At 47.9% G+C, this 11,551-nt stretch overlaps 1 protein-coding gene across 1 annotated transcript; it reads right to left on the reverse strand.

Moving 5' to 3' along the window:
* Nucleotides 1-9,593: 9,593 nt before the first annotated feature.
* On the reverse strand, nucleotides 9,594-9,884 carry LOC128833093 (histone H4 type VIII-like). Its single transcript, XM_054021001.1, has one exon. The coding sequence runs from the start codon at nucleotides 9,882-9,884 to the stop codon at nucleotides 9,594-9,596; it is 291 nt and encodes a 96-aa protein (XP_053876976.1).
* Between the last annotated feature and the right edge of the window lie 1,667 nt (nucleotides 9,885-11,551).

The raw sequence follows: 11,551 nt of genomic DNA on the forward strand, positions 1-11,551 counted from the left end.
AATGTGTCCAGGGTGCTTTTGGGTAACTGTCGTCATCCGTCCATCACTCCCGCCCTCCCTCCCTGAAAGCGCCGGCGGGAAATCAGTTCGCGCACTTTTCTAGTCAGTGACAGCGCGGACGCCACAGCACTGCGAGCATGGAGCCTGCTGCAACCATCACTGCAGTTGTGGCCGCTCTCAACGCCTCGCAACTTATCATACACCTTTCCCTGAGGCAGATGCAGAAAAGTCAGGCGAGGAGGCTACGTCAACGCGGTGATGGCCTGAAGTCTGAGAGTAGCACAGACCTCTCAGAAAGCAGGGGACCCAGCGCCGAGAACATCACGGTGGCAATGGGTCATGTTGATGCCGTGGAACGGCGATTCTGGGCACGGGAAACAAGCACTGAGTGGTGGGACCGCATAGTGCTGCAGGTCTGGGATGAATCCCAGTGGCTGCGAAACTTTCGCATGCGGAAGGGAACTTTCCTGGAACTTTGTGAGTTGCTGTCCCCTGCCCTGAAGCGCAATGACACCCGGATGCGAGCAGCCCTGACTGTCCAGAAGCGAGTGGCCATAGCCCTGTGGAAGCTTGCAACGCCAGACAGCTACCGGTCAGTCGCGAACCAGTTTGGGGTGGGCAAATCTACCGTGGGGGTTGTTGTGATGCAAGTAGCCAAGTCAATCGTTGATGTACTGCTGCCAAAGGTAGTGACCCTGGGAAACGTGGAGGCGATCATAGATGGCTTTGCAGCGATGGGATTCCCAAACTGCGGTGGGGCCATAGATGGAACTCACATCCCTATCCTGGCACCGGAACACCAGGCCAGCCAGTACATTAACAGAAAGGGCTACTTTTCCATGGTGCTGCAAGCACTGGTGGACCACAGGGGACGTTTTACCAACATCTACGTGGGATGGCCGGGCAAGGTTCATGACGCTCGTGTTTTCAGGAACTCTGGTCTGTTTAGACGGCTGCAGCAAGGTATTTACTTCCCGGACCACAAAATAACTCTTGGGGATGTGGAGATGCCTATAGTCATCCTCGGGGACCCAGCCTACCCGCTAATGCCCTGGCTCATGAAGCCCTATACTGGCGCCCTGGACACTGAAAAAGAACTCTTCAACTACCGGCTGAGCAAGTGCAGAATGGTGGTGGAGTGTGCTTTTGGACGTCTCAAGGGGAGATGGAGAAGCTTACTGACTCGCTGTGATCTCAGCGAAACCAATATCCCCATTGTTATTGCAGCTTGCTGTGTGCTCCACAATCTCTGTGAGAGCAAGGGGGAGACCTTTATGGCGGGGTGGGAGGTTGAGGAAAATAGCCTGGCTGCTGATTACTCACAGCCAGACAGCCGGGCGATTAGAAGAGACCAGCGGGAAGCGCTGTGCATCCGGAAGGCTTTGAAAGCAAAGTTCCTGAGTGAGCAGGGTAACCTGTGACTTTAAAGTTTGTGTATTGAGAAGCTAAACCTGCCCCCGTTTCTTTACCCAGTTAATGTTGACTATCCTATCCAGTTACATACCCCCTTCACCCCACTTCCAACACACGTTTCAAAATAAAAATAGTTCTACTTTGTTAAAGCACACCGTTTTCTTTAATACTGTATTCGTGGGAATTTTTTAAAACTGGGACGCAGACTGTGGTGCGGAGCGGGTGTACTGTAGTGGCGCGAATGCAGCTTCTAAACTCAAGGATTGACAGGCTCCGCTGCGGTGGGATGGTTGTTTCAACGGAGCCTGTCACCCCTCCTGATAGGGACTGTGTGTATGGGGTGGTCTATGTGACTTTGTGGCAGGGGGAGGACGGTTACAGATCCCCTGCTGTGTGGCTCTGTGATCCTGCCTAAGGACCGCCGCTTAAGATCTGTAACTGCCCTCCCCTGCCACAAAGTCACAGAGCAACCCACCCCCCACCACATAACATGAAAACAACCTCCCAGACTAACCAGGGTAACTAGTCACTGCATCACTGCACTATGTATGTGCCCTGCTGCTGTGCCTGCCCCCGACTATATACCCTGCCAAAGGTGACTGTCCTGTCGAATTACCAACCCCCTATCCCCCCCTCCTCCAAAAGAACATGATGGAAACAGTAGTTAACAGAAACGTATTTTTTATTATCAACCAAACATGGAACTGGGAAAGTGAAACTTGGACGGGGGCTTGTGTCAGGCGGGAAGGAAAGAACTTGTCAAATTTTGGGGAATGAGAGCCTTCTGCTGCTCGAGCTCTCTGCAGGGGTGGAGTGAGAGTTAGCAGGGACTCTGCCGCCTCTCCTTCTGTGCACTTTGGGTGAGGGGAGTATGGGACTTGGTGGCGGGGGAGGGCGGTTAGAGATGGACTGCAGCGGGGCTCTGTCCTCCTGCCTCCGTTCCTGCAGAACATCCACAAGGCGCCGGAGCGTGTCCGTTTGCTCCCTCATTAGTCCAAGCAGGGTTTGAGTCGCCTGCTGGTCTTCCTGACGCCACCTCTCCTCCCGATCCATGTTGGCTTGGTGCATTCGGGTCAAGTTCTCCCGCCACTGGGTCTGCTGTGCTGCCTGGGCTCTGGAGCAGGCTATAAGCTCCGAGAACATGTCCTCCCGTGTCCTCTTCTTCTTATGCCTAATCCGCGCTAGCCTGTGGGAGTGTGATGACAGGCTAGGTTGTGAGACAGTCGCAGATGGGGCTGTGGGAATGGGAAAAAGGGAGTGAATTCCTCAGAAAGATAAATGTAGTTGTGAACAAAGAACATAGTCTTTCTCTGTTAACAAGACCATGCACAGCACCTATCACATGCGCACTCAGCACAAGGTCGAATTCTCGGCCTTCGCATTCAGTGCCTGGGGTCTTCTACAGCACATTTGAGAAGCCTCTCAGGAGAACGGAATTTCTGTTGCAGGCAGACATGGTAAGCCGTAGACTTGTGGCAGCTTAAAACTTTAATATTAGCAATGGCCTCATTTCACATTGAAATCAATGTCGGTCCCTGCTGCCAGCAATTCGGCAAGCAGGAAGTCTGCTCCTGTCCCACACCCTCGCGGCTGTCCCCGGGAACGATCCCTTTCGGCTGCCCCTCTCCCGCCTCCACCGCGTGGCTGCAAACCAGCGGTTACAGTTCTGTAAAGGAACGGCAAAGCAGTCCCAACACTAACATTCCCCTACCTCATTCAAAGCAGGTCATCATGAGCGACATCACCCTCATGAGGATCTCTGACAGCGAGAAAGAGAGAATGCTCCGGGAAAGCCTGCAAAGACCAGGGCCGTATGCCGCCATGCTGTGCAGAGCAATGATTCCAGAGTACTTGATAGTCTCGTGGCGTGGCAACGTGTCCTACTACGGAGGACCCAATAAGGCCGCTCTCCCCAAGAACCTAATGCAGCGGATTTCCAATTACCTCCAGGAGAGCTTCCTCGAGATGTCACAGGAGGATTTCTGCTCCATCCCCGGACATATAGACCGCATTTTACTGTAGCTGCTGTAGCAGTGACTAACCAGTAGAGCGGCTTGGGCAGGACAATCATGCAAAACCGGACATTGCTAGATTTTTTTTCAATAGTTGCACTGCCCATGACTGAACCGTTAAGCTAATCAAACTAATCATGAGAAACCCATTTTTTAAATTGTTAATATTCCTGTTCTGTTACAAATAAATGTTTAGATTTTTACAACACTTACTGGCTGATCCTTCCCCAGATTCTGTGTCCGGGGTAACGGCTGGGGAGGGTTGGTAGGGGATCTCTGTAAGGGTGATGAAGAGATCCTGGCTGTCGGGGAAATCAGCGTTGTGAGCGCTGTCGACTGCCTCGTCCTCCTCATCTCCTTCCTCATCTTCCCCGTCCGCTAACATGTCCGAGGATCCAGCCGTGGACACTATCCCATCCTCAGAGTCCGCGGTCACTGGTGGGGTAGTGGTGGCGGCCGCACCGAGGATGGAATGCAGTGCCTCGTAGAAACGGGATGTCTGGGGATGGGATCCGGAGCGTCCGTTTGCCTCTTTGGTCTTCTGGTAGCCTTGTCTCAGCTCCTTGATTTTCACGCGGCACTGCGTTACATCCCGGCTGTATCCTCTCTCTGCCATGTCTTTAGAGATCTTCTCGTAGATCTTTGCATTCCGTCTTTTGGATCGCAGCTCGGAAAGCACGGACTCATCGCCCCACACAGCGATGAGATCCAAGACTTCCCGATCAGTCCATGCTGGGGCCCTCTTTCTATTCTGAGATTGCACGGCCATCACTGCTGGAGAGCTCTGCATCGTTGCCAGTGCTGCTGAGCTCGCCACGATGTCCAGACAGGAAATGAGATTCAAACTGGCCAGACAGGAAAAGGAATTCAAATTCAAATTTTCCCGGGGCTTTTCCTGTGTGGCAGTTCAGAGCATCCGAGCTCGTACTGCTGTCCAGAGCGTCAACAGAGTGGTGCACTGTGGGATAGCTCCCGGAGCTATTAGCGTCGATTTCCATCCACACCTAGCCTAATTCGACATGGCCATGTCGAATTTAGCGCTACTCCCCTCGTCGGGGAGGAGTACAGAAGTCGAATTAAAGAGACCTCTATGTCGAACTAAATACCTTCGCGGTGTGGACGGGTGCAGGGTTAATTCGATGTAACGGCGCTAACTTCGACATAAACGCCTAGTGTAGACCAGGCCTTAGAGCTGTTCAAAGTTTTTGGATCAAAAAATTTTCACAATGCAATATGTAACTTGGTGTTTTTCAGGAAAATATTGTGTTTTAAAAACAACAACAAAAAAACCCCTAAACTTTCCATCTTTTCAATGGGGAAAATTGAAACAAAATATTTCATTTCAAACTGCAATTTCAAAATGATAAAAGACAAAAACGCCCTGTGACCTATGGGTGAACCTTTTCCCACAAAATGATCATTGACCTTGTCCTCAAAGGAAACCTGCACACCTTACACCGTCAAAAGATGAGACTTTGTTAGACACTAAAAATCATGGACTCAGTAGACACTGGGTTTGTCTCCTTACAACAATCCATAACCCACTAACCCTCCTTTGTCCTATGTCAGCAGAGGTGTTAATTGCCCACTTCATCTTGAATGTGCTCTTGCAGCATGTGTTAACTCCTTTTGCTTAACAATCTTTTCCACCTTGTATTTAGCGGTGACACTCTGAGTACCTTTCCCAGACCCGAAGAAGAGCTCTGTGTCTCAGGGCTTGTCTACACTGGCAACGTTAACGTGGCTTGTATAGTCATGGCGGAGCGCTGGGAGAGAACTCTCCCAGCACTCTAAAAAACCCACCTCCATGAGGGGCGTAGCTACCAGCGCTGATGCACTGTCTACACTGGCGCTTTACAGCGCTGAAACTTTCTGCGCTCAGGGGGATTTTTTTCCAGTGTAGACAAGCCCACAAGATATTACCTCACCCACCTTGTCTCTCTCATATCCTGGGACCAACACTGCAAACAAAATTTCAAAATGTCGACATTTTGAAATGAAACATTTCCAAACATCTGTCAGGGATGGCCTAGGTCTATTTAATCCTGCCTCAGTGTGGGAGGATAGACTAACTAGACCACCTGAGGTCCCTTCCACCCCATGTGATCTCATTTCAACTGAAAATGTCAAAATATTTCATGTCAACATTTCCAAACAGCCTAACCAACAAAAAACTTGAGTACAAAATGCCCCCTTCCCCTGCCCCTTTAGAAAAGCCCTGTAGAATTGAATAGAGTAACTTTTTAAGAAGTTTTTTAAATCATCCTGCAGAAAGATCTGACAATTTTGAAGGGGTTTAGAACCCCATTGTTTTCATTCCTATTACACTTTATAGGAATTTTCCATAAGAATGAAGAAAATGGAAGGGGAAGTGTGCCTACACTTTGTCCGATGAAGACAACAGAGGGAATAGTGGGCATTAGACACCCCCCTTTTTCTTCCAGCCCCTCAATGGGTGCCAATGGCTATTAGTGGAAGGAATGGTAGAGGGACACAGGGTCCAATGGAGCCCCTCCGTTGGATTAGATAAGGTTCATAAGTATCCAAACTCATTCCAAATGCTGGACCTTCTGAAGAGCTCTTCTTACTGTTTTTAGATGCACTTTTGCAGTGTTGACAGAGGCCCCGAGTTTATAATCTGCCAGGGGGTGCTCCGCCCAGGCCATGACCCCACTCCATCCCTTACCCCAATGCCCCACCCCTGCCCCGCCTCTTCCCACCTCCTCTCTGCCTTCACCCACCTCTTCTTGCCCCTGCCCCGCCTCTTCCCCACCCAGTTCCCCTCCTCCCCCGTGCGCACTGCACCCTCCCTCCTCCCCCCAGCGCCTCCAGACACCACTAAACAGCTGATCTGCGGCAGGCCGTAGGTGCTGGGAGGGAGAAAGGGAGGGATGCTGAGAAGGGGAGGCGTTGATTGGTGGGGCCTGCCGGCAGGCAGGAGGTACTGGGGGGTGGGAGAGGCATTGATAGGGGGCTGCTGGTGGCTGCTAAGCACCCACCATTTTTTCCCCCTGGGTGCTCCAGCCCCGGAGCACCCACAGAGTCGGCGCCTATGAGTGTTGATGCTGGGTTTGACAAAGTTCTTTCATAACTGGGGCTCCGAGGTGCTACCATAATACAAATAATAAATGTCTCTTGAAGTGTTTCATAATTGTTACAAAACCTCACAGACTGATGCCACATAGCAATGCCATTTATAGGATCCAGTATTTAGCGTCTCTTTAAAGCCAAATGATTAAAAAACCCAACCAACCAAAACACACCCCAGGGGCGGGCAGGAGCGGTAAATTTGAGAAGATTGTTATAAAAACTGAAGATGATGGGTTGATTTGGATTAAAATTTACTCAGCTCTCCCTCTGAGCTTGTCAAATTGTATTCCAGTTCCACATGAACCTCCCTGGATCTTAGCAGCTCAGACCTTGTCATCACTGTGAAAAAGGATATGTTCTAACTCGAGTAAACAAAGGCTCTGTCTACACTCAAACTGCTACAGCAGCATAGCTGAAGCGCTGACTCACTACAGTGACAGGAGGGGTTCTCCCGTCTCTGTAGTTAATCCATCTCCCTGAGAGGCAATGGTTAGGGTGACAGAAGAATTCCATTGACCCGGTGCTCTGGGGGCTAGGTCAGTTTAACTACGTTGGTCAGGGCTGTGGATTTTGCTATACCAACATAAATTTTCAGCCCTAAAACTAAGGGTACATCTACACTACAGGGGGGAGTCGATTTAAGATACGCAAATTCAGCTACGTGAATAGCGTAGCTGAATTCGACGTATCGCAGCCGACTTACCCCGTTGTGAGGACGGCGGCAAAATCGACTTCTGCGGCTTTCTGTCGGCGGCGCTTACTACCACCTCCGCTGGTGGAGTAAGAGCGCCGATTCGGGGATCGATTTTCGCGTCCCATCGATCCCCGAGAGGTTGATTTCTATCCGCCGATTCAGGCGGGTAGTATAGACCTAGCCTGAGTAAAATCCCCTTGAAGACAAGGCAGTTTGCAGTTTTTACATGAGTTAGCAAGTCAAAGTAAAGACCTGTGCAGCCTAGGGCTAAGAATTTGTGTAATTTACACCAGTGGTTCTCAAAGCCGGTCCGTTGCTTGTTCAGGGAAAGCCCCTGGTGGGCCGGGATGGTTTGTTTACCTGCCGCGTCCGCAGGTTCAGCCAATCGCAGCTCCCGCTGGCCGCGGTTCACCGCTCCAGGCCAATGGGGGCTGTGGGAAGGGCGGCCAGCACATACCTTGGCCCGTGCCGCTTCCCGCAGCCCCCATTGGCCTGGAGCAGAGAACCACGGCCAGTGGGAGCCGCGATTGGCCGAACCTGCAGACGCAGCAGGTAAACAAACCGTCCTGGCCCGCCAGGGGCTTTCCCTGAACAAGTGGCGGACCGGCTCTGAGAGCCACTGATTTACACAACTGCCTTGTCTTCACTAGGATTGTACCTTGCTAACTTGAGTTAGAGCCACACCTTGTTTCCTAGTCAAGAAGTACTCCTAGGCCTGGTCTATTCTAGAAAATAAACTCATCTTAACTACATTGCTCAAGGGCATGGAAAAAATCCTCACCCCTGAGCCGTGTAGTTAAACCGACCTAACCCCAGTGTATACAGGGCTATGTTGATGGAATTTTTTCCCCATAAACCTAGCTACTGCCTCTTGAATGTGGATTACCTACAGCGATGGCAGAACACCTCCTGCCAGCATAGGCAGTATCTACGCTGAAGAGCTGCAGTAGTGCAGCTGTGCTGCTGTAGCATTTGAAGTGTAGACAAGTCCTTAGGTATGAATGTTTTGAAGTACTTCAGGGCTTGTCTCTCACCCAAGTTACATAGGTTTAACTGGGTTTAAATACTGATTTAGGCAAACTGGTGCAAACCCCTGTGTGGATGCTCTTATAGCGGTTTGGCTTACAGCTGTAAAAAAAATACGCCAGGTTTAAATCAGTTTGAGTGTCCACACACAAAATTGCACTGGTTAAACTAGGTTTAAAATCATATCTTTAGCATAACTAATTAAACCAGGCCTGAGATGAACGGCACCACTACAATGCATTGTACTTATAGTAATATTAGTTCCATTATTTTATTCATCTTCAGAGCAAATCTCATTGTACAATGATAAATATAACAAATAACCCTCCTCATCTGCACTCCTTCTTCACCAAAAACAAACAAACAAACAAACAAATAAATAAATTTTAAAAAAGCAAGTAGCTTCATTATTTTATTTCATTAACAATAAGTCAAGAATTGCTAAGATATATGTCAGGACTGTTGGACAACACAACTTGAATAAGATTCAGAAATGTTACTGACATGAGTTTTGAATGAATTTTTAATCTCTACAGTCATTGCCAAGGCAGTGTAAGGAAGACTAGGGATATTTAGATAGAACTAGATTTCACTGATTTACAATAGTGACCTCTTTGAATTCCCTGCCTGAATGCTCTGCAATCTTCCTATGCCCATATTTATCCATTAGTCTTGTATCTTCCCTACGGTACTCAACTGTGAAATGTTTCAACCACTGAAAAGGGTTTGTGTGCACACGTGTAACCACACTTAGTATTGTAGTTATCTGCTTCCCAAGATGAAGAGTGTAAATGTAATTGGTTATTGATGGCCTATTTGTATGCTAATGTTGTGCAATAAAAAAGCTAAAGTATAATTAACACTCTTGCTTCTCACACACAGCTCTGAAAGGTCAATGGATTTTATGTAATAAATTCTGAAATACTGGAAAACACAGGTGCAGCATCTCAAAATCTGCAGTGTTTATTAACTGTTTATTACAAATGCCGACATTTACCTTTTGCTCCTGACGCTTTTGTCACGTGACTGTTTTTAGTTCCTAAAACTTCTGTGATCCTGTGTTCAGCAGCATAATCTTCTGGAGTTTGCCAAATTTCAGCAATAGTGGTTTCCAAAGAAATATCTTTCTCTTTTATTTCATTAACCCCAAAATAAATAAAATATATGGAGATATACCTATCTCATAGAACTGGAAGGGACCCTGAAATGTCATTGAGTCCAGCCCCCTGCCTTCACTAGGCAGGACAAAGTACTGATTTTGCCCCAGATCCCTAAGTGGCCCCCTCAAGGATTGAACTCACAACCCTGGGTTTAGCAGGCCAATGCTCAAAACACTGAACTATCCCTCCCCCGCTGCCTCAGCCCCTGAAGCCGTACAGGGTGTACACCACATCCATGGCTGTCACGGTTTTCCTTTTGGCGTGCTCGGTGTAGGTCACCGCATCGCGGATCACGTTCTCCAGGAAAACCTTCAGCACCCCGCAGGTCTCTTCATAGATCAGCCCCGAGATGCGCTTCACCCCGCGGCTGCGAGCCAAGTGACAGATCGCCGGCTTCGTCATGCCCTGGATGTTGTCTTGCAAGACCTTATGGTGCCATTTAGCACTTCCCTTAGCCAGCCCCTTTCCCTCCTTGCCGCAACTGGACATCTTGCAAATAGATAGCTAATACCACCGCTGTGTTTAAAAAAAAAAAAAATACAGGCAGAGCTATCCAGATCTTGGGACAGAAAGGGTCTGTTGTTGGGAAGTAGCAGGTATTAGTACTGTGATGCTCTATGATTAAAGATGACCATTTATATCATTGATATTACCACTGTTATACAATTGCAACAAATCTTGCACAAAGTATGTCATGTAAGGTGTCAATGGAAAAGTTATGATTTGTCTTGATTAAATCCATGCATCATCTTTGTTTTTAAAATTATGAATATTGCTATATACTTATATCAAAAACATGTGTTCCTGGGTGACACCTCTCAGCTTTGCGTTAGGGCTAGACAGCTATGTGTTGATGGCCCATGAAGGATACTCCACTCTCACAATGGACCACCGAAGAAACTCATCCTGTCCAGATAGCTCTTCCTGAGGATGCCTCAGACAGCGAGGAGCCAATGGCCACCACCTATGATTCAGCAAAAACATGTAGGGACATATAAGGACATGTGAGACTGGACTCCATCTTGGGCCAGTAATTTTCCATGCACCTGGGCTGGGGGCTTTGTTTGAGACAGTAAATTTCCAGGTACATGGCAGAAGATATAAAAGGCCTCACACACCTCCATTTTGCTTCGTTCCTGCTCTAATTCTTGAATGTGGATTTACAACTAAAAGGAGCTTTATGATCTATGGACTGAGGACCTTCCAATCTTTTGAAGTTAGCAGAGACACTATTGCAAGGTAGCAGTCTATTCCATCACTGCTACAAACTTGATATAAGGACTTTGCAATCATCTGTATGTATAGTAGAACCCCAGTTACGAACATCTCAGGAATGGAGGTTGTTTGTAACTCTGAAATGTTTGTAACTCTATTCTTTCAAAAGTTTACAACTGAACATTGACTTAATACAGCTTTGAAACTTTACTATGCAGAAGAAAAATGCTGCTTTTCCTTTATTTTTTTTAGTAGTTTACATTTAACACAGTACCGTACTGTATTTGCTTTTTTTTTGGTCTCTGCTGCTGACTGATTGTGTACTTCCACTTCCAGGTGAGGTGTGTGATTGACTGGTCAGTTCGTAACTCTGGTGTTCATAACTCTGAGGCTCTACTGTATATGATCTATTAACCATTTATAACTCTTATTTTCTTAATAAATCTTTAGTTTACTAAGGATTGGCTCACAGCATGATATTTAGGTAAGATCTGAAATACATATTGACCTAGAGCAGTGGTTCCCAAACTTGGTTTGCACCTTGTTCAGGGTAAGCCCCTGGCAAGCCGTGAGATATTTTGTTTACTTGAACGTCCGCAGGTACAGCCGCTCGCAGCTCCCAGTGATGGCGGTTTGCCGTTCCTGGTCAAGCCGTGAACCAAGTTTGGGAACCCCTGACCTAGAGTAAGTGTCTGATCCTTTGGGATTAGAAAGAACCACACATATGGGGAATTAGGTTTTTAGTAACCTCTCACTATATTAGCTTGGGTTGCCTGGATGGGAGCCGAGGGCTGAAATGCCTCAAGGAGATTGTTTGCCTTTTTGTTAACCAGTGTGGTGATACAGAGGTTTGTTGTTACTGGTTTGGTGAATCTAATTATAGAGTAAACCACCAGTTTTGGGGGGATTGTCTGCCCTATTTCTTGCAGTTTACCCTGAGT

This window comes from Malaclemys terrapin, chromosome 2, assembly GCF_027887155.1.
Source record: "Malaclemys terrapin pileata isolate rMalTer1 chromosome 2, rMalTer1.hap1, whole genome shotgun sequence".
NCBI classification, from domain to species: Eukaryota; Metazoa; Chordata; order Testudines; family Emydidae; genus Malaclemys; species Malaclemys terrapin.

Bases quoted from the DNA above. Each gene is read 5' to 3' on its own strand.
- LOC128833093 (XM_054021001.1), bottom strand. From the start codon at position 9,884: ATGTCCAGTTGCGGCAAGGAGGGAAAGGGGCTGGCTAAGGGAAGTGCT.